The 24,036-nt window shown below is 40.9% G+C and overlaps 1 protein-coding gene and 1 long non-coding RNA gene across 2 annotated transcripts; both read right to left on the reverse strand.

Annotated features, from left to right (window-relative positions):
* Nucleotides 1–17,506: 17,506 nt before the first annotated feature.
* Nucleotides 17,507–20,315, reverse strand: LOC133255950 (uncharacterized). Its single transcript, XR_009739066.1, has 2 exons — nt 20,136–20,315; nt 17,507–18,316 (listed from the first exon to the last, which is right to left on the reverse strand). It is a non-coding gene; the product is annotated as an uncharacterized LOC133255950 (long non-coding RNA).
* A 106-nt stretch (nt 20,316–20,421) lies between these two features.
* LOC133255183 (ribonuclease 4-like) lies at nt 20,422–20,820 on the reverse strand. The gene has a single exon (XM_061429734.1). The coding sequence runs from the start codon at nt 20,818–20,820 to the stop codon at nt 20,422–20,424; it is 399 nt and encodes a 132-aa protein (XP_061285718.1).
* Nucleotides 20,821–24,036: the final 3,216 nt, after the last annotated feature.

Here is a 24,036-nt window from a genome sequence, read left to right on the forward strand (position 1 = left end):
GGTGATGCCATCCAATCATCTCATCCTCTGTCATCCCTTTCTCCTCCTGCCCTCTATCTTTCCCAGCATCAGGGTCCTTTCAAATGAGTCAGCTCTTTGCATCATGTGGCCAAAGTATTGGAGTTTCAGCTTCAATATCAGTCCTTTCAATGAACACCCAGAACTGATCTTCTTTAGGATGGACTGGTTGGATCTCCTTGCAGCCCAAGGGACTCTCAAGAATCTTCTCCAACACCACAGTTCAAAACCGTCAATTCTTCAGCACTCAGCTTTCTTATAGTCCAACTTTCACATCCATACATGACCACTGAAAAAAACCATAGCCTTGACTAGATGGACCTTTGTTGACAAAGTAATGTCTCTGCTTTTCAATATGCTGTCTAGGTTGGTCATAATTTTCCTTCCAAGGAGTGTCTTTTAAGTTCACGGCTGCAATCACCATCTGCAGTGATTTTGGAGTCCAGAAAAATAAAGTCAGCCACTGTTTCCCCATCTATTTGCCATGAAGTGATGGGACTGGATGCCATGATCTTAGTTGTCTGAATGTTGAGCTTTCAGCCAACTTTTTCACTCTCCTCTTTCACTTTCATCAAGAGGCTCTTTAGTTGGTTTTCACTTTCTGCCAAAGGGTGGTGTCATCCGCATATCTGAGAGTCTTTTCATTTAGTACCAGGATTTGTCTAGCAGACCGACTGGGGATGCTGTTCATAGTGTCTGTACACTATGAAGGTGTATACATTTGACTTGCAGAGTAGAAATGTGCTTCTGTAAAACTAATAACATGCATATCTTTCCTGTTCATAGTGATGCAAATGAATTTTGTGCAGCAGAGAATATACATTTCTGTAAACCAAAATCACATTTGAACTGTTTTTAGCATGTTACTAATATCCTCATTAGGAGAAACATTTCCTCATCCTCAAGATGAGCTGAATAAAATGGGATTATTTATGAGTTTATTTGATGACATGGGTTTTTAAAAAAAGTTTTATGATAACCACAGTTTTAACTTTAAAAAATAGCATTCACACTTTTACAAGCATTATTTCTTTTGCCTGGATTTTCCTTTCCAACCTAGTCTGCTTGGTTGCTTACCCATCTTTCTAGACTGTGCTCAAATATCTTCTCTGAACTTTCCTCTCTGCAGGCACAGAACTCTTCCAGCCCTAATTTGTTCAGATCCTATTAGCACTCACTGGATTCTAATTGTTAAATTATATTGTAGTTATATCAAAGTATAATTGAAGGATAAATTCAGCTAGAAAACATCAGATCTGCTGCCTCGCTCTTCTGCTCTTTGTTCTAGCTCTTCAAAGCAGGATGGTTTTTACTAACCACACATTTACTTAATAGCTTTCTCTCTTTACTTCTAATTAAGTTAGAATTTCTCTATGAAGTAAATTGACTTCCAGATACTCCTAAGAATGCACACTTCACATATCTGGAATGGAACTTTAGAAGCTTTGATGGCTGTCATAATGTGATAAACCATGATTCTTCAATATTTGTTGGAACGATTTAAGGAGTATAAAATGCAGTAAGTTCACAAAAATGAGAAGAGATAGAAATTTTCTCAGAATACAGAACAAAGGGCAAAGATGGCACAGCAAACCATCTCTCCCTTTTCTCACCATCCTCTCTATGAGCTACTGCTGATGTGAACTAGAGTGCTGTCTTGGAGCAGAAATAAACTTTGTATGGGAGTATTTATGGAGTTATTATAAATTCGTTGTGTGTAATATCTTATGAAAATATCTATCTTTGAATAATATCCTTGTTCTATATAATGCTGACTCCTAAAATATGGCCTATACAATGTGTATGTGTGTTAGTTGCTGAGTTGCGTCCAACTCTTTGTGACTATAGTCCCCATGGACTATAGCCTGCCAGGCTCCTCTGTCCATGGAATTCTCCAGGCAAGAACACTGGAGTGGGTTGCCATTCCATTCTCCAGGGAATCTTCTCTACCCAGGGACCAAACCTGAGTCTCATTATGTTTCTTGCAAGGGCAGGTGGATTCTTTATTGCTAGTGCTACCAAGGAAGCCCTAGGGCTATAGGGGTAATAAAATCTGGATAACAAAATCTGAAATTTTGTCAGAGTATCTCTAAATTCAATATAAATTACTTTGGAATCACCAATTCCAGCTGGTAGAATGAGTTTTGATTTTCACCATAGGGGACTGGAATGCAAAAGTAGTAAGTAAAGAGATACCTGGAGTAACATGTAAGTTTGGCCTTAGAGTACAAAATGAAGCAGGGCAAAGGCTAACAGAGTTTTGCCAAGAGAATGTACTGGTCAGAGCAAACACCCTCTTCTAACAACCCAAGAGACAACTCTACATATGGACATCACCAGGTGGTCAATACTGAAATCAGATTGATTACACTATTTATAGCCAAAGATGGAGAAGCTCTATACAGTTTGCAAAAACAAGACTGATGGTGGCTCAGATCATCAGCTCCTTATTGCAAACTTCATGCTCAAATTGAAGAAAGTAGAGAAAACCACTATGTCATTCATGTATGACCTAAATCAAATCCCTTATGATTATACAATGGATGTGATGAGGAGATTCAAGGGACTAGATTTGGTAGAGAGTGCCTGAAGAACTATGCATGGAGGTTCATACCATTGTACATCAGATGGTGGCTAAAATCATCCTCAAGGAAAAAATAATGCAAAAAGGTTGTCTGAGGAGGCCTTATAAATAGCTGAGAAAAGAAGAGAAGCAAAAGGCAAAGGAGAAAGGGGAAGATATACCTAACTGAATGCAGAGTTCCAGAGAATAGCAAGTAGAGATAAGAAAGCCTTCTTAGGTGAACAATGCAAAGAAATAGAGGAAACAATAAAATGGGAAAGACTAGAGATCTCTTCAAGAAAATGAGAGATATCAAGGGAATATTTCATGCAAGGATGGGCACAATAAAGGACAGAAATGACAGTTCAGTTCAGTTCAGTCGCTCAGTCATGTCCGACTCTTTGCGACCCCATGAACCACAGCATGCCAGGCCTCCCTGTCCATCACCAACACCCAGAATCCACCCAAACCCATATCCATTGAGTCGGTGATGCCATCCAACCATTTCATCCTCTGTTGTCTCCTTCTCCTCCTGCCCTCAATCTTTCCCAGCATCAGGGTCTTTTCCAATGAGTCAGCTCTTCGCATCAGATGACCAAAGTATTGGAGTTTCAGCTTCAACACCTGTCCTTCCAATGAACACCCAGGACTGATCTCCTTTAGAATGGACTGGTTGGATCTCTTTGCAGCCCGAGGGACTCTCAAGAGTCTTCTCCAACAACACAGTTCAAAAGCATCAATTCTTCTTTATAGTCCAACTCTCACATCCATACATGACCACTGGAAAAATCATAGCCTTGACTAGATGGACCTTTGTTGACAAAGTAATGTCTCTGCTTTTCAATATGTTGTCTAGGTTGATCATAACTTTCCTTCCAAGGAGTAAGCGTCTTTTAATTTCATGGCTGCAATCACCATCTGCGGTGATTTTGGAGTCCAGAAGAATAAAGTCAGCCACTGTTTCCCCATCTATTTGCCATGAAGTGATGGGACTGGATGCCATGATCTTAATTTTCTGAATGTTGAGCTTTAAGCCAACCTTTTCACTTTCCTCTTTCACTTTCATCAAGAGGCTCTTTAGTTCTTCTTCACTTTCTGCCATAAGGGTGGTGTCATCTGCATATCTGAGGTTATTGATATTTCTCCCAGCAATCTTGATTCCAGCTTGTGCTTCCTCCAGCCCAGCATTGCTCATGATGTACTCTGCATATAAGTTAAATAATGAACTAATAATAATTAGCAATAATTGCCAGAAGTAATAATTGCTGGAAATAATAATTGCCAGAAATAGCAAGGACCTAGCAAAAGCAGAAGATATTAATAAGAGGTGGCAAGAATACACAGAAGAACTATACAAAAAATGTCTTAATGACCCAGATAACCGTGATGGTGTGGTCACTCATTTAGAGCCAGACATCCTGAAGTGTGAAGTCAAGTGGATCCTAGAAAGCATTACTATGAACAAAGCTAGTGGAGGTGATGGAATTCCAGGTGAGCTATTTCAAATTCTAAAAGATGATGCTGTGAAAGTGCTGTGCTCAATATACCAGCAGTGGCCACAGGACTGGAAAAAGTCAGTTTTCATTCCAATTCCAAAGAATGCTAAAATTACCGTACAATTGCACTCATTTCACATGCTGGCAAGATTATACTTAAAATTCTTCAAGCTAGGCTTCAGCAGTACATGAACTATGAACTTCCAGATGTACAAGATCAAATTGCCAACATCCGTCGGATCATAGACAAAGCAAGGGAATTTTTAAAAAATCTACTTCTGCTTCACTGACTATGCTAAAGCCTTTGACTTGCTAATCACAACACACTGGAATATTGTTAAAGAGATGAGAATACCAGACCATCTTACCTGTCCTGAGAAACCTGTATGCAGGTCAAGAAACAACAGTTAGAACTGGACATGGAACAATGGACTGTTTAAAACTGGGAAAGGATTATGTCAAAGCAGTATATTGTTCCTTGCTTGTTTAACTTCTATGAAGAGTACATCAGGCGAAATGCCCAGCTGGATGACTCACAAGCAGGGAATCAATATTGCTGGGACAAATATCAACAACCTCAGATATGCAAATGATACCACTTTAATGGCAGAAAGTGAAGAGCAACTAAAGAGCCTCTTGATGAAGGTGAAAGAGGAGAGTGAAAAAGCTGGCTTAAAACTTAACATTCAGTGATCACGTGTTTGGCACTCAGGCAGAAGTTCTGACAGCTGCTTTGGGATGCGGAACTTGCTGAGCATTGCTGGAGAAAACAGATGGATCTTATCGCAGCTTTGGAGGCAGAAGTTGAAGGTTTGCTAAACTCAACATTCACGTGATTGGCAAATCTGGAAGTCACTTCCCAGTCAGAGCCAAGTTCAAGGTGGCAGAAGAAACAGTGTGGGTAACCAGAAATCTATAAAGAAAAACAAAGAATCTAGAGTTCAGGTTCTTTGGGGGAAAAGTGGAAGAAGAGCCTCAATAATTAACAAAAGACGCTTGTCCGTCTTTAAGAGGGTCCTATGCTTTGCAGAGGATTGGCTTCGGCAGAAATCACACTACATGTGTCTCAGGCCATTTGACATAACACTATCTCTTTATAGAAGACTGGTATCCTAGCAATAAAACCTGTGATCTGAGAAATGGGGTTTACTTTGCCCGCTCAGGTCAGAGTGCTACATAAATGCAGCAAAAATATTAAGAAGTAGAGATTGTAGATTTGTAGACAAAAAATAAAAGAGATTAGCACTTAGTACCTAATTAAACAGCCAGCCAAAGACAGCCAGAAAAAAAAAAAAAAAACCCACCACAACAGTAAAAAAATGAAGATCATAGCATCTGATCCCATCACTTCATGGCAAATAGAAAGGGAGAAAATGGAAACAGTGACAGATTTCATTTTCTTGGGCTCCCAAATCACTGTGGATGGTGCGTGCAGCCACAAAATTAAAAGACGCTTGCTCCTTAGGGAAAAAGCTATGACAAACCTAAACAGCATACTAGAAAGCAGAGACATCATCTTGCTAACAAAAGTCCAGTAGTCATGTATGGATGTGTGAGTTGGACCACAGAGAAAGCTGAGTGCTAAAGAATTGATGCTTTCAAATTGTGGTGTTGGGGAAGACTCTTGAGAGTCCCTTGGACTGCAAGGAGATCAAACCAGTCAATCCTAAAGGAAATCAACCCTAAATATTCATTGGAAGGACTGATGCTGAAGCTGAAACTCCAATACTTTGGCCACTGTGAAGAGCTGACTCATTGGAAAAGACCCTGATGCTGGGAAACATTGAAGACAGGAGAAGTGGACGACAGAGGATGAAATGGATGGCATCACAGACTGAATGGACATGAGTTTGAGCAAACTCGGGGAGATAGTGAAGGATGGGGAAACCTGGCGTGCTGCAGTTCCTCAGGTTGCAAAGAATTGGACAGGACTTAGAGAGTGAACAACAGCAACAATGGTATTTTTGATAGTTATGTACATATGTGTGGTATTTGTACCACAACCACTAGACCGATGACTGTAAACTTCTCTGAGAATTTGATGAAAGCCATTTGACTTGCTGTCCCCAAATGGAAACATATCAAGACTTTATAATTTCAGTGGGCTTATAGACTTCTTGAAGTCCTCAGGTTAGAAGAAACTGTTTTAGGGAACATGACTTCCTGCAGGAGAAAGGCTTTTTCATTCTTCAATCATGATTGCTTAGCACAGCATTTATCACATAGTAGACATTCTATAAAGCTGTTGGATAAGTGAAAGCATGAATGAGTGAGTGAATATGAGAAACATTTAAACTATGCAAAGTAGCATATGTGAAAGTGTAGGTGGCAACTCTTTGGGATGCCACGGACTGTATAGCCTGCCGGGTTCCTCTATCCATGGAATTCTACAGGGAAGAATACTGAAGTGGGTAGCCATTCCCTTCTCCAGGGGATCTTCCCTACCCAAGGACTGACCATGGGTCTCCAGCATTGCAGGCAGATTCTTTATCATCTGAACCACTAGGGAAACTCACAAGGTAACATACGCTAAGTCCCAAGTGTATGGTACAAATGAGTTAGGAGGAAGGGATCATCATGAATAGAAGGCTAGCAGCTTCTCAGTGGCCATGGGACTGAACTGGGATGTAAACAAAGGGCAGATAGTCACCAAGTGGCAATAAGTAAGAAAGAAGGTTCAGTGACTGAAATGTGTACGACATATTCCTGGAACTGTAAGTGACTATTATTAAGAGAACAAGTAAAGTGAAATTTTAGGAGATGAGCCTAGCGAGGTGGGGAGGGTAGATTATGAAGATAGTGGGCTTGAAACTGAGCAGAATCCTACAGGACCCTCCAGGTACAAAAGTCTTTCCGTTTCTTGTTTGTAGGTCTTCCCCTTTTCCAAAGAGCTGATGCAGACAGTTAGTAATTATAAGGAAGGAAAAGTGGTCAGGAAACAAAAATAGTGCAGAGACAAAGCAGAGTCCTAGTTCCTCTTCAAGGGGTATAAGAACAATATATTTTTGAGTTCTTTTACAGGAAATAAGGCCCCCACCCAGGTGGAGGATGGTAACTTCAAGTGAACACAAGAGTCCTGGGTTATCATCATATTGTTTCACCACCAACTAATCAGAAGAAAGTCATACACTGTGCAGCCCTCACCCCAAATTTTGCCTTTAAAAACTCTTCCCTGAAAACCATTAGTGATTTCAGGACTTTTGAGAATGAACCACCTGTTCTCTTTGGTTGGCTCTACAATGAACCTTTTTCTGCTCCAAACTATGATGTTTGGGCACAGTTGGCATCACAGTGCATCATGCATACTAACTTGGTTTTGACAAAGTGCTGCGTAAAAATAGTTAATGTTTCCTGTAGGATAGGTATTTTGTATGCATAGCAGCTCTCTGAATCTAGATGTTATGATCATGCTGGTGATTGTGAGGATCACAAACTTTGCAGATAGAGTTTATCCATTCGGGTATTTTTGGTTGCAAGCAACACAAAACAATTTGAGGGGGGAAATTTTAAGTGGCAGTGAAACAACCCAGATTGGGATTCAAACTCACTGTCTTTTAATTGAGATCACACACCTGATCTCAAGACTTACTGAAGCTCAGGTTCTCTATGCCTCAGGGCAGAAAGAATTCAGTGAGAGACAAAGTGATAGATAAGAAACTGAAAGTGAAAGTGAAGCTGCTCAGTCGTGTCTGACTCTTTTCGACCCCATGGACTGCAGCCCACCAGGCTCCTCCATCCATGGGGTTTTCCAGGCAAGAGTACTGGAGTAGAGTGCCATTGCCTTCTCCACAAAAGCATTCTACGTCCCTCTTTATTTAATAAAGTTGCAGATAGGCACTTCTTGTCCAATGAGTCGGACCTACTCTCAGGTGTGAATCTGAACATATATGGAAAAATGAGCAGCTAAGTTTACAGTACTTACCACACTTATTTTGATATCTATTTAGAGATAAAAGCCAAGATAATGTCTGGTTTTCTTTCTTAAAAAATGCAATGTCTCTGCAACATGCACATTACAGAGCACATCTGCAATACTTCAAGTGACTTGGCCTTATATAAGATCAGTAGTCTGTCTTTTAATTTCAGTTATTAAATAGTGGTCTTATGATTCTTTGAGACCAGGAAAGCAGTTCAACAGATCAAAATTTCACTAAATGAAACAAAAAGTTCCTAATGGTAAAGTTCCAAGTTCAGTCTGTTTGAAAATCTGAGGTGATCAATGGCTGCATTTATGAATAATTCTCCATATTAAAAATAGCTTCATGATGTTTGAGAGAACATTATCAAGAAATTTAAGACATTTACTAAATACTCTTAAACAATACTTTGACACCTATACATGTGCACAAGTAGTCCTAAGACAGTAGTAAAGAGTCTGTCATTTGACCAAAATTGTAATCTGAAGGGGAGGATATTGCAAGCCATTTTCTACCAAAGTTTCTCACTCTGTTTTGAATGCCAAAATTAAGGCCCACAAGTCACTAATAGGACAAGTATAGTGGTTTGCATCTTCAACACCTGGGTGAAAATCTCTTAAATTCATGACAGAGGGATAATAGTGTTTCTTCTAAGACCAAATATTTTAAATGGTGCATCCACTACGTTTTTCAGTTAATTCTGTTAGGAGGTATAATAGGGAAAAGGAGTCCAAAATGGCGGTGGCTAAAAGACAAGGAAGGGAAAAGTCCGCGAAAATAGAACAAAGGAAGCTCAAAGGAAGGTCCGAGGACCAGAATGAAGACTTCAGGTAGAACACACAGCACTTCTGGCTAAGCCCAATTTGCATAGGGTAGGCCCAGGTGGAGGAAAAAATATATATAAAAGGAGGAGCCAAAGCGCTTTCTCGCTCTCTTTCTCTCCCGCGTGTGTGTGCTCTTTGTCTCTCTCTCTCCCTCCCCCACATGCTTTTCCACTCTCTTCTCTTTGAGTCTTTGGGTTGGCATGCCCCCATGCTTCAAGGATGGATTCTCCTGCTATCTTCTAAATAAAGTAGAGCTGTAACACTGATTTGCCTAAGAGCTATAACACAGTTTTTCCAAGACCTCAGAGCTGTGACGTGCTGAGGACTTCCAAATCTTTGTTGTGATGAGACAAAGAACTGAGGAACATACACTCGCGTGACAATTCTGATTAAGCTGGAAGTCTCATGCTTGAAGTAGGGGAAAGACAGAGACTGGCTTTAGATGTCCTGTTGTAATTTGCCTTCCAAAGGTAAATCCTGAAGAAGAGAGAACCCAGTGCTATAAAGTCATGGGAGAATCTGAGATTTCAGGAGAATCCATTGGGTAAATGTCAGTTAAGAATTATCATGTTCTTCCTTCCTTTCAATCTGCCAAATTCTGACAGCTAAAGAAAATTCTGATCTTAGTACTTTCTTTCTCTACTCATGGTCAAATAAATTATTGTTCATTAGGGGTACCCCTTTGGGAAAACCCAATGCATCCAGATTTGTAAGACAAAACTTTGTATTGATTGGAAGTTGCCATAGAATTTCTTTAGTTAACTTTTTCAGTGTTTTCAACATGATTGGGTTTTTAAAAAAGATTTACATACAACTTTCCTAAAATTCATGAACTTGTACAAAATGTGTGTATACCTGAATATATTTCAAAAAAAAAAAAACAACAATGAAAGTATATGAACAAATAGTTTAAAAATGTATATCTTAGTCAAAATAAAACTGACCTGAATGAGTAAAGAAAATCAAATAAATAAAAAAGTAAGTTTAATTTTCACTCCTCTCCTCCCCCACAACTGAGGCATCTACTAAAACACCTAAAAGAAAAGTGTCTGATCTAAGAAGGAATCAGTACTCAATATTACAAATTTAGGTACTGAACAATAGGTTAGAGGGAAAAAATTGCACATTTTACGAAGAGGATCTTTAGACACCTCAAAGCAATCAATTCATTTGTACATGAAAAATCTGAGCTCAGAGAGATACAAAAACTTGCTCAGTCACAACACTAATTAGTAACAGAACCTGATCATCTCTTCCCAATTTCATGATTGTTTTGCCAGCTATCAATACTAGTCTTGAGAAAAATACACAAAAAAATAGGTATTTTTCCAAGATAAGCATTCTTATATTAATTTTACATAAAATACATCACATTATTCAAATCAGTAAATAAATTCATGCTATATACCAAAATGGAAAATAGGTTAACAATCTCTTCTTCATATTTTGATCAAGTATTTTCTTCAAACGTCTCAGAATAAGATTTAGTGCATCAAATCCAGCAGCATATCATCTCAGTCTTCATCAGTCTTATGTTCAGTATTGATTAGTGAAAAGAAGTTAAACCTTATCTCTTTGTAAATAGATTTCAGCAGTTCTAACCCTGCTTGATGGTCTGTGCACAGTGTTGCTATGCATCAAAAAAATACAGCTACAAGGTTAATCCAAAGAACAATTTAAAAGCCATTTCAATGGCAATTTCTGTAACTGAGTCATGAAAACAGACATAAAGTTCTTGAAGTTTGGGATGAAGAAAGAGTCTCCCTACTACCCAGTAAGCCATAACTGGTGGTGTTTTCCTCTGATCAGTCCAGTTTTCAGGTGAGCATTCAAACAATACACCATGTTCTTTCACAGGGTTCAGAGAAGACACTGAATTTGTTGAACCTGAATGATCTTTACCATTTAGTGCTTTCTTTTTCTCTTCAGCCAACATCTGCTGGAAAACTGCACGAATGGCGAGACAACACTGATGGAAATTCTTTATCAGTTGAGGGTGGATAGAGCCACTCAGCTGTACCACCTCTTCATGGGTGGGAGTAATAAAGATGCTTTGCACTGTTTCTAGGACAACATAATGGCAAAGTGTGTTCTCAGGACCAGATGTCAATTTCACTGTGTTATATACATCCAGTTCTTTTTCTGAAAGGTCCTTTTTAGATAAGAAGTGGGTTTAATTAGAGATATGCACCTTCCATAGACAGAAGATCTGTCTCAAAAGGTGAGAACAGCCTTGGGAGGAAAAAGCAAATGCCACAGAGAGTGTGGGCCATCTCAGAAGAGGGCAAAAGGCCCCAAAACATGGGATGGTTGGTTTTTATGGGCTAGGTAATTTCATAGGCTAAGGATTGGGAGGATTATGCCAACCATTTCAGAGAAGAGGTGGAGATTTTCAGGAATTGGACCACTGCTTTTTTTTTTTTTTTTAACCTTAAATGGTTAGCATTGAAATTGTCATGGCACCTTTGGTACGTATTTGGATGCTAAAGTATTACAATGAGTGTATAATGAGGCTCAAAGTCTACTGAAAGTCAAATCTTCTGCCATAATGGACCTAGTTGGTGCTAAACAGTTTATGTCGTATCCTCTAGGGCTTATGTCATTCTTTCAGAGGTTGTGTCCTGGCCCCTTCTCTCTTGTTTCAATCGTGGGAATGGGGTGGGGATCTATTGGAAGAATCTGGGAGAGATTACAATATGAAAAAATATAGCAGCAGGATCTGTCTTTGAAAAAGTTGAAACCCAAGAAGCTTGGATCAAAGGCAGAACAGTGCCAAATGGGCATGAATCCACTTTACCTTAAAAAAAAAAAAAAAAAAATCCTTGCATCACTACTTGAGACTTAGACTCTGAGGACAGTGTAGGGGGAAAAACAATTTTTTTTTTCCCATTTCTCTTTCCCAGTTCTCAGTTAGGATCTCTATAACAAAAGATAGATTAACAAGAGAAAAGTGGACAGAAGTTTATTAGTGTGACTACCCCACATAGACATGAGAGAAGCTCAGTTCAGGTCAGTTCACTCTCTCAGTCACGTCCGACTCTTTGCGACCCCATGAATCACAGCACGCCAGGCATCCCTGTCCATCACCAGCTCCCAGAGTTCACTCAGACTCACATCCATCGAGTCAGTGATGCCATCCAGCCATCTCATCCTCTGTCGTCCCCTTCTCCTCCCGACCCCAATCCCTCCCAGCATCAGGGTCTTTTCCAGTGAGTCAACTCTTTGCATGAGGTGGGCAAAGTACTGGAGTTCCAGCTTTAGCATCATTCCTTCCAAAGAAATCCCAGGGCTGATCTCCTTCAGAATGGACTGGTTGGATCTCCTTGCAGTCCAAGGGACTCTCAAGAGTCTTCTCCAACACCACAGTTCAAAAGCATCAATTCTTCAATTCTCAGCCTTCTTCACAGTCCAACTCTCACATACCTCACCACAGGAAAAACCATAGCCTTGACTAGACGGACCTTTGTTGGCAAAGTAATGTCTCTGCTTTTCAATATGCTATCTAGGTTGGTCATAACTTTTCTTCCAAGGAGTAAGCGTCTTTTAATCTCATGGCTGCAGTCACCATCTGCAGTGGTTTTGGAGCTCCAAAAAATAAAGTCTGACACTGTTTTCACTGTTTCCCCATCTATTTCCCATGAAGTGATGGGACCAGATGCCATGATCTTCGTTTTCTGAATGTTGAGCTTTAAGTCAACTTTTTCACTCTCCTCTTTCACTTTCATCAAGAGGCTTTTGAGTTCCTCTTCACTTTCTGCCATAAGGGTGGTGTCATCTGCATATCTGAGATTATTGATATTTCTCCTGGCAATCTTGATTCCAGCTTGTGCTTCTCCCAGCCCAGCATTTCTCATGATGTACTCTGCATATAAGTTAAATAAGCAGGATGACAATATACAGCCTTGACGTACTCCTTTTCCTGTTTGGAACCAGTCTGTTGTTCCATGTCCAGTTCTAACTGTTGCTTCCTTATCTGCATACAAATTTCTCAAGAGGCAGATCAGGTGGTCTGGTATTCCTATCTCTTGAAGAATTTTCCACAGTTTATTGTGATCCAAGCAGTCAAAGGCTTTGGCATAGTCAATAAAGCAGAAATAGATGTTTTTCTGGAACTCTCTTGCTTTTTCAATGATCCAGCAGATGTTGGCAATTTGGTCTCTGGTTCCTCTGCCTTTTCTAAACCCAGCTTGAACAACTGGAAGTTCATGGTTCATGTATTGCTTAAGCCTGGCTTGGAGAATTTTGAGCATTACTTTACTAGCATGTGAAATGAGTGCAATTGTGCAGTAGTTTGAGCATTCTTTGGCATTGCCTTTCTTTGGGATTGGAATGAAAACTGACCTTTTCCAGTCCTGTGGACACTGCTGAGTTTTCCAAATTTGCTGGCATATTGAGTGCAGCACTTTCACAGCATCATCTTTCAGGATTTGAAATAGCTCAACTGGAATTCCATCACCTCCACTAGCTTTGTTCATAGTGATGCTTTCCAAGGCCCACTTGACTTCACATTCCAGGATGTCTGGCTCTAGGTCAGTGATCACACCATCATGATTATCTGGGTCATGAAGATCTTTTTTGTACAGTTCTTCTGTGTATTCTTGCCACCTCTTCTTAATATCTTCTGCTTCTGTTAGGTCCATAGTATTTCTGTCCTTTATCGAGCCCATCTTTGCATGAAATGTCCCCTTGGTATCTCTGATTTTCTTGAAGAGATCTCTAGTCTTTCCCATTCTGTTGTTTTCCTCTATTTCTTTGCATTGATTGCTGAGGAAGGGTTTCTTATCTCTTCTTGCTATTCTTTGGAACTTTGCATTCACTTGCTTATACCTTTCCTTTTCTCCTTTGTTTTTCTCTTCTCTTCTTTTCACAGCTATTTGTAAGGCCTCCCCAGACAGCCATTTTACTTTTTTTGCATTTCTTTTCGATGGGGATGGTCTTGATACCTGTCTCCTGTACAATGTCATGAACCTCAGTCCATAGTTCATCAGGCACTCTATCTATCAGATCTAGGCCCTTAAATCTATTTCTCACTTTCACTGTATAATCATAAGGGACTTGATTTAGGTCATACCTGAATGGTCTAGTGGTTTTCCCTACTTTCTTCAATTTAAGTCTGAATTTGGCAATAAGGAGTTCATCATCTGAGCCACAGTCAGCTCCTGGTCTTGTTTTTGCTGACTGTATAGAGCTTCTCCATCTTTGGCTGCAAAGAATATAATCAATCTGATTTTGGTGTTGACCATCTGGTGATGTCCATGTGTAGAGTCTTCTCTTGTGTTGTTGGAAGAGGGTGTTTGCTATGACCAGTACATTTTCTTGGCAAAACTCTATTAGCCTTTGCCCTGCTTCATTCCGTATTGCAAGGCCAAATTTGCCTGTCACTTCAGGTGTTTCTTGACTTCCTACTTTTGCATTCCAGTCCCCTATAGTGAAAAGGACATCTTTTTTGGGTGTTAGTTCTAAAAGGTCTTATAGGTCTTCATAGAGAAGCTCAGTGATGAGTAACTCAGTGAGGTGGCTAGAACTTGGGCTTACATTCTCTGTTCAGCTAAAACAAAGAAAGAAGAATGTGGAGGCAGCAAATTATGGGGAGATGACCAGGAAAGGTACAGTAAACAAGGGTAAGTTTTGTTGTGCAGATTTTAGTTGGTAAGTGTGTCTTATGATTAGAGTCATTTTTTCCTTCCTGGAAAGAGAGGGAGGCATCCTTACAAATGGAGATTTCCATTGTAATTGTCAATTTCCCTTCTATAGGGTAATCAATACTCTATTTTCAAAGCTTCTCATTTATCTGCTACTTCTCAAAATACTCCTGTGTCAAAGAGGTACATTCTGGTCTCCTATAAGAGAGAGTACAGCTAGCCTACCTTGGATCCTATTACTATGGTTTGACTCAGTAGAGGAGATCAGGAACCTCAATGGACAGCCCCACCAATACACAGACAAAAATAAGAAGGATAGTTCCCTGAGGGAAATGAATATTGTTGTTGTTGAGCCGCTAAGTCACGTCTGACCCAGTGGACTGTAGGACCCCAGGCTCCTATGACCTCCACTATCTTCTGGAGTTTGCTCACATTCATGTCCATTGAGTCAGTGATGCTATCTAACCAACTCATTCTTTGCTGACCATTTCTCCTTTTGCCTTAGATCTTCCCAGCATTAGGGTCTTTTCCAATAAGTTGGCTCTTGGCATTAGGTGGTCAAAGAATTGGAGCTTCAGCTTCAGCAAGAGTCCTTCCAATGAATATTCAGGATGATTTCCTTTAGGATTGACTGGTTTGATCTCCTTGCTGTCCAAGGGACTCTCAAGAATCTTCGCCAGCACCACAATTCAAAAGTCGGATGCCTTCTTTATGATCCAACTCTCACATCTGTACATGAGTACTGGAAAAACCATAGCTTTGACTATATGGACCTTTGTTGACAAAGTGATGTCTCTGCTTTTTAATTGTCTAGGTTATATCATAAATTTCCTTCCAAGGAATGAGCATCTTTTCATTTCATGATTGCAGTCATCATCCACAGTGAATGAATATGCATCTATCCAAAAAGGGGGAGTGTATATGGGAAAGTCTAAGCAACACACAAGGCTATTGTACTCTGTTGACCTGAAACAAATAGACTGCCAGATATTTCTCCAGCAAAGATAGGTTTATTCAGAATCAGCATGGGTGCATACTAAGTTGCTTCAGTAGTGTCCAATTCTCTGAGACCCCATGGGCTATAGCCAGCCAGGGTCTTCTGTCTATGGGATTCTCCAGGCAAGAATACTTGGTCTAATACCACCATTGTTTTATTGTTTGGGGACATGTTTCATACTTCTGCTGTGTGGATTTTGTTTGTAAGCAAGCCTGTTCAGTTTTGTGGTTAAGCAAACCTGCTTTCTTGAGTAATCATTAATTTACAGGGATCTCCCATACTTTTTTCTTTACTTACAACCCCCTAGTGGAATTAACTATTTAATCATCTACTTTGTCCCATTACTCTGTCGCTGTTAATTTCAGGCCTTGAGTCACTCAATGATGCAGGAGATTGAAGAACACAGGGTTGTTTAATGTTCAGTATTTCTCCTTCAAATACCTGTCCCAGGCAAAATCATATGATATGAACATTTCTTACTCTGTTTCTCTATCCTCAATTTAGCAAACAAATTCCGTGAACCCTATTTATTTGTGTCTTTAACATTTCCTTCTCTAATCTACTTCCTCTTTCCTCCAACAAAATGTAAGTCTTAAGTCCCACTTTTAAAGTCCTCTTTGCCTACCCTGGAGCTTCTCTGGTGACTCAGTGGTAAAGAATTGTCCTGCCAGTGCGGATTCAGGAGATGCAGCCTTGATCCCTGGGCTGGGAAGAACCTCTGGAGAAGGAAATGGCAACCCATTTCAGTATTCTTGCTTGGGAAATCCCATGAACAGAGGAGGCTGGTGGGCTACAGTCCATGGAGTCTCAAAAGAGCCAGATAAGACTTAAGTACTAAACAACAACAAATCCCTACCCTATATATCTGCCACGTGAAATGGTTGTTTATCAGATAAACTCATTTTGCTCATATCATCTACTTAATGTACTATTCATCAGGAGACATAACAATTTAACTCATCTAAAATGCAATAGCCTCCTTAGAGACATTCTTTTTTTTAAATATGTTTATTTATTTTAATTGGAGGTTAATTACTTTACAATATTGTATTGGTTTTGCCATACATCAACATGAATCCGCCACAGGTATACATGTGCTCTCCATCCTGAACCCCCCTCCCTCCTCCCTCCCTGTACCATCCCTCTGGGTCATCCCAGTGCACCAGCCCCAAGCAACCAGTATCATGCATCGAACTTGGACTGGTGATTTGTTTCATATATGTTATTATACATGTTTCAATGCCATTCTCCCATACCATCCCACCCTTGCCCTCTCCCACAGAGTCCAAAAGACTGTTCTATACATCTGTGTCTCTTTTGCTGTCTCGCATACAGGGTTATCGTTACCACCTTTCTAAATTCCATATATACACATTAGTATACTGTATTGGTGTTTTTCTTTCTGGCTTACTTCACTCCGTATAATAGGCTCCAGTTTCATCCACCTCATTAGAACTGACTCAAATGTATTCTTTTTACTGGCTGAGTAATACTCCATTGTGTATATGTACCACAGCTTTCTTATCCATTCATCTGCTGATGGACATCTAGGTTGCTTCCATGTCCTGGCTATTATAAACAGTGGTGCGATGAACATTGGGGTACACGTGTCCTTAGAGACATTCTTAACAAAAGCAAGGAAGAGAGATGATTGATAGGCATTTGTTATGTTTATTTTGGCAAAGTTAAAATACCAAGTCAAAGGATGAGGAAGGAAGAAAAACCATGATGGCTGAGCAGCTGCCACGTGCCAGGAACATGCTACATATTTTATATAGCTCTAATCAGCTCTGGTCACGTCAACCAATCTGGGTGGGTCTCAGCATGTCCCCACCATCCATGCTTAAAAAATTTCCCCAGCTTAGCACATAAACAGTTATACTTTCATCACACACACAAAAACTAGTATATGCTTTAGACACATACATATTATACACACCTACATAAAACACAAATCACATTCAAGCAAAAGCTATATAACATACACTTAGAACACCTGTATTAATCACACAACACATACTCTGCACACATAAATAAATTTCACATGCATTGAAATGATATAATTTATTTAGGGATGGAAAGATCATTCAGCTTGCAAAGGTATAAGGAGAATCAATATCAGAAAATTTCCCAGATTAGTCAGAAAGATGCCATATGTGCTGAATCTTTAAAAAACAAAACAAACCGAAATAAACATGTAGAAGGAAATCAGATAAATGAGAGCAGAAAGGCATTTCAGGCAGAGAAACAACACAGGCAAAGTTATGAGAGCAAGAAACCACGTGAAACAACTCTAAGTGGTTGGAAACCTTTGGCCCATAAACGTAAGGGCTCTTGATGTAGGCAGGGCCACCACTTGGGAGCACTGAACACTGAAAGCTGTGGCTGTGGGTGGACTTTCTAGTTGCTGATAACCTCTAATAACCGCATGTCCTCTACAACATCAACAAACCCATTCCTGCTGCAATGGAATTCAATGTAGCTGTAGCTCTTGTAATCTTTGTAATTGCTTTTGCTGTTCTTCCGGATGCACTTGAGTGTCTTGAAGGGATATGGGGCCCATATATATACATTTCTGTAGGGGTCTCTCCAGTTCCTCAGGCATATACGCTCAATTTTGTGCCATAAGGTATAGATGAAGATGTGATAGTTCGTGTCTTTTGGAATGCCTCTTTCCCTCATCAGATCATTGCATTTGTACTTGCTGAATTCCCAATTTGTGCTCAGGTGGTGCTGTTTCATAAATTCCCTCCAGGAAAGGTTCTGGCTGTGTACAAGGAGCCCACATAGAGGTAACAGCAGAGCCAACAGAGAGCCTAGGGCCTTTAGAGTGGATGCCATTTCAGTCACCAGGACCACCTGTGGATCCACATGGAAGAGAGAGGAAAGCATTATCTCAACACTGCCCTAAGAGCTGAGCTCCACCTTAATATTCCTTTCTCTGTCAGTGTAGGCACCTGGACCCAATTTTACCACTTGGTTTCCAGGCTGGAAGATAAGTCTCATTAGATAATAAAGTTTATAAGAAATGAAAATATGCTATAGCCTGTCTGAGACAAGAGCAAAGTTGTAAAAAAATTGAAGTTTATTTCAGCAACTCCAAATACCTCCTGTCTGCCCTCTCTTCCATCTGAACTGAGGAGTCAGTCTTGCTCTAGCTAGCTGTTTTGCATCCACATCAATTCTCAAAAGAGTGTGTATCTTAAAGAAAATGGGACTTTAAGCTTTATGTTTGTGAATTGCAAAGGATTGTCCCTCTAAAGGGGCTTCCCTGGTGGCTCGGCGGTTAAGAATCTACCTTCAGTGCAGAAGACACAGACCAAGATTTGATTCCTGGATCAGGAAGATCCCCTGGAGGAGGGCACAGCAACCCACTCCAGTATTCTTACCTGGAGATTCCTGGACAGAATAGCCTGGTGGGCTACAGTCCATGGGGTCACAGAGACTCAGACATGACTGAAGCAACTGAGCATACACGTCCCTTTAAAAGGGATGCAGAATATGAATAGAGACTTGGAGAATATTTTCCAAGCAGGAGACTTTGGTTCCTTGAAATCCTAGGCTGCAACTATATTGATTCTGCAAGATGGTGCTTTCCAGGATCTTGTCTTCCTTATGACACTTCCCCAAAGCCTGTGAAACATGTTTTCACTTCTGACTACACACACCCCTTCTCAGAAGCCATTTCCCTAATTATTGTCATTATAATTGATATTGATTTGTCATTAAGAATGTTATCATAAGGAGCTCCAGTTTTGAAATATTGTTTTGATCAATCAAATATCAAGATTGAAGCTGCCATCACAAGAGCTATTCTATTCAAATTAGGCCAGAGAGTTGCTTGAAAAAGTCTCCCCTTTAAACTAGCTCTCTGTCCTCATTTACCATGAGGAGTATGCCTGATGCTGTGGAATCTCTATTCTAATTCTCAACTCTCTGAACATGATGCCTCAAAAACGGGCCTAATAATCCATCCCTCAGACCTGTGAGAGTCTAATGAGATACATTTATTGAGAGCATTTCTGAGAATGTCAAGTACTATGCCAAATATAGCACAAGGGGTAGGTATCTTCTCTTTTGTGAAGATATCCCTGGCTCAAAAGGCCTAAACAAGATGAGAAGACCAGGATTCAAAGTACTTCAGGGTACAGTTGGCCCTCTGAATCCACCTGCTCTGCACCCAGGGATTCCACCAACCACAGACACTGATTAAAAATAACCTCCCCCCAAAAATTTTTTCCCCAGAAAATTCTAAAAAGTAACACTTGAATTTGCTTTGTGCTGTCAACTATTTTCATAGCATTTACATTGTATTTACAGCTATTTACATAAAATTTACCTTGTTTAGGTATAAAAATGATGTAGAGATAAGTATGCAGTTTAGATGCAAACACTGTGCCATTTTATACAAAGTACTTGAGCATGCTTGCAATTTGGTATCCTGGGCATGGAGGATCCTGGACCAATACCCCATGGATACCAAGGGATGGTGATATTACGCTTAGGAAGAGTGGGGAGAGGCTATAAAAACTATCAGTGAGATTGAATCCAGGTCATTAGTTCTCACGAGTTGGACCACTGTCTATTCTTAATCCCACCATCTTAATTTCCTGTTCCAGCATTCCTGGGCCTTTCCCTCTAAGCAACCTCAGCACCAGCCCTTCTAACCATAACTCACCCTATTTAGATCCAACACTCCTGTCACTGGTCGTATTGGGGATCAGTTTATGGATGTGCAGAGCAGAGAGTGTGTGTCTTTCCCCTTTCCTTAGAGCCAAGAAGTCTGCAGCCGTGAAGGAAGGACAGAAGGAATAGCAGTCAGTGGGAGGTACAGCCCTTCAACTGATTGGCAGTAGTTGCGGGGAGGGGATAAGACAGCCTTACTAAAAGAACCAGTCCTGCATCTTTTCATCTGGAACACGTGGGTTTACTCTGAGAATAGCCTGGAGCAAAGGAGTCAAACCTCAAAGGCTGACTTGTGGTGGGGCCTTGGCCCGGTATCTGCAGTTGGGAGCCCTGGAGCTTCCTGTCTCCCTGCAGTCTGTGACCCTCACTACACCCTCATGGCAGTTCATCCGGCCATTTTTGCACTGAATGTTGGTGGTGCTGCAGATACTACGGATGTTCCAAAGATCTTCATGAATGAAAGTGTTGAAGCACTTGCACTGATGTGAAGTCATCTTTCGTCTTTGCATCATCAAGTTGCAGTAGCTGTCATTGCCTCCTGTCTCATCAGGGTCCACGTGTTGCCTTAGGAATCGTTGGTACATGCGATCCTGGCCATAGGAGGGCTGTACCAGCCCTAGCCCCAGCAGGGTCAGCAGCAAGAGCAGAAGAAAGGCCTGGGTCCTCTGGAGAGCCATCACTGCCTTGGAGATGCCTAGAGAAGACCAAGGGGCAAGAAAAATCATCCCAGGTTCAATAGGAAGTGAGCAACCCAAAGCAGCAAGGAGAATTTTTGGAGCAACAGACAGGGCCTTTTTCTACACATCCAGTCTAAGGTTTAGGCCCAGCTGAGTTCCTAATTTGATACGTACGGTTACTACTGTCCTTTGTTTTCAAAGATGCTGCTTCATGATGGTGGATCACACTGTGTGTGATTATAACGCTGATGAGGGATTTGCATCTTATTCCACCTACAGCCTATCCTTAACAATAATGATCAGGATTAAACATAACTATCATTCGTTTAAATGCCACCTTCTCCATTCACAACCACGTTTTGCCTGTGCACAGAAAGACCCAAAGCTCTGTGTCACATTGCTGTGTCTGCTGCTGCAGATACGTGATACGGAGTTAGGAGGAGAGGGAAGTGAAGGAGTTGTGGGAAGCAGGGTGGCAGGAAGAAATGATGCTCGATTTACTCCTCACCCCAGGACCACTGGATGCAACTTCTGAAGATACACTTAGCACTTGGGTAAGAGCTTCATCACCACAATGTACTTTGCGTTGTCTGTCCCAAAACTAAGTGTGCACAATTCTGTCTCCTTTCTCTCATTCTGCTTCTTTGTGACCAACAACATGGTTTAGCAACACGACTAGCTACAGAGAAGATTTTACTTTTCAAACAAGAGCATGGATGGCCTCAGTCACAGCAACCAACTGATTTAGTAAGACAAGGAAAAATACTATGAACAGAGTTCAATGTAGACATCCATGGGTGCCTCTCAAGCTTCTGCCTACAACAGAAAATTAAATGATCCCCAAATCCCCACAACACATACTTTTAGGTTAGAGCTTGCACCAACGGCTTGCTCTGCTGACATGTTTAATCTCAGTAAGAACTTCTTTTGATACGGTGATCTGAAAGACCTAGTTTACCACACTAACTGTATGATCTTGGAGAAATAACTTCTCTCAGTATATTCCTCAGAAGTAGAATAGGCGTAATGAAAATGCTACCAGGCCTCCCTTGTGGCTCTGCTGGTAAAGAATCTGCCTGCAATGCGGGAGACCTGGATTCGATCCCTGGGTTGGGAAGATCCCCTGGAGAAAAGCTACCCACTCTCTAAGCCATTCTGGCTTAGAGAATTCCATGGACTGTATAAGTCCATGGGGTTGCAAAGGCTACCCACTCCACTATTCTGGCCTAGAGAATTCCATGGACTGTATAGTCCATGGGGTCGCAAAGAGTTGGACACGACTAAGCGACTTTCACTTTCACTTCAATGTTACCGAAAGAGTGTGCGGAGTCCAGCTGCTCACCACTTAAGAGGCAATAAGCAGGCCAGATTGGTGGAAAGGAAAGTTTGCTTTATTTCAGATGCCTGCAACTGTGGGGGGAGGGTGGTGGACATCCATCCAAAGGCCGGCTCCCCCTACCCCTGCAACCAGTGGGACAAGAGCTTTTACAGACACAAGTAGGGGTGGGGGACTACATGCAGAAACAGCATAGTCATCTCTGACAGTCATCTTCAGATTGGTCATCAGTGGTTTGACTAGCGACATGTTGGTTGTTTTAGATCCAGCTAGTCTTCAGTTCCAGCATCCATTTGTTCCTGTTTCTTTGTGGCCAGTTCTCGGAATTGTGGTAGCTCATGTCCTTGGAACAGTCTGGTCATCATGATGTTAACTTCTCCACCTGGTGTTTTAGTATCTGTAAGACAGTTCACGGGCTATGGCTCAGAATATTATCTATAGCCCTTGAGAAAGAAATAAGGCTCCTTGACTACACTATTATTTAGTCTCCTTTGACTGTTTCCCTTTGTTTCCACGTTTCTCATTTCTCTCATTAAACTTATTCTTTGACTAAAGTTTTCCACAGACGAAAGGCAGGCAGAGGACGTGGTGTGGGGGCAAGGTCCATAGGGTCCTTCTCCTTAAAGGAATGTTGTAAAGAAGAAACGATAAAATCAGTGTAAAGTGCTTATCACAATGCCTAGCCTAAGTGTCCAGTAGGTGTCAGCAATGATCATTTTTAGGATTTCCATTTCTCTTGGCTTCCTCTGTTCCCTTCAATCTGATAAAATAACAACTACACTGAATTGCAGGCTTCTCAGGTGCCACTAATGGTAAAGAATCCTCCTGCCAATGCAGGAGAGGCAAGAGATGTGTGTTTGATCCCTGGATTGAGATGATCCCCTGTAGTAGGAAATAGCAACCCATTCCAGTATTCTTGCCTGGAAAATCCCATGGACAGAGGAACCTGGTGGGCTGCAGTCCATGGGGTCACAGAGTCGGGCATGACTGAGTGACTATCACTTTCCAATATTCTTGCCTGGAAAATCCCATGAAGAGAGGAGTCTGGCCAGCTACAGTCCATAGGGTGGCAAAGAGTCAGATGTGACTAAACAGTTAATACACATGACCACTGATTGGGATTCCCTGGTGGCTCAGATGGTAAAGAGTTGGCCTGCAGTGTGGGAGACCTGAGTTCGATCCAAGAGATATGGGTTTGATCCCTGGGTTGGGATGATCCCTTGTAGTAGGAAATGACAACCAATTCCAGTATTCTTGCCTGGAAAATCCCATGGACAGAGGAGAAGCCTGGTGGGCTACAGTCCACGGGGTTGCAAAGAGTCAGACACGACTGAGCGACTTCACTTTCACCCCTGATTGGAAAACCAGAAAAAAAAAAAAATTCAGATAGTCTATCAAACATTGTTAATATCTTGCTTCTTAAGGATTTTTTGATTTTTATAGTAAGACAAATTTTCCAATAACAAGGTTTGGAAAATTCTTCTTCCTACTTTGGAAAGAAATGATAATGTTTTCTATTTTGAAATAGATGAACCAGTAACCTACTCCTCCATCCCTTCCTCCATAAATTGAATACTTTCAGTGAGGCTGGGCTCTGTGTGGCACCAAGGCGTATATACCACAGGCGTATAACCCAAGTATTGAGGAACCAGGGCTTTTGGTCTATTTCAGGGCATGTAGGCAGCAGGGGAGGCCACCATGGGGAATACTCTGACCATGATAGTCATTCATAAAATGGCAGAACTAGTGATGCATAACTGTAGTTTATTAACTACTTTCTAAGTAAGATATCCAGGCATCTGTTGATGAAATTAGGTAACACTGAACTCAGGGATTAACTAGCATATTTTACAGAGACTGTCTGTTAACTTAAGCTTGTA

Source organism: Bos javanicus, chromosome 10 (assembly GCF_032452875.1).
Source record: "Bos javanicus breed banteng chromosome 10, ARS-OSU_banteng_1.0, whole genome shotgun sequence".
Classification (NCBI taxonomy): Eukaryota; Metazoa; Chordata; class Mammalia; order Artiodactyla; family Bovidae; genus Bos; species Bos javanicus.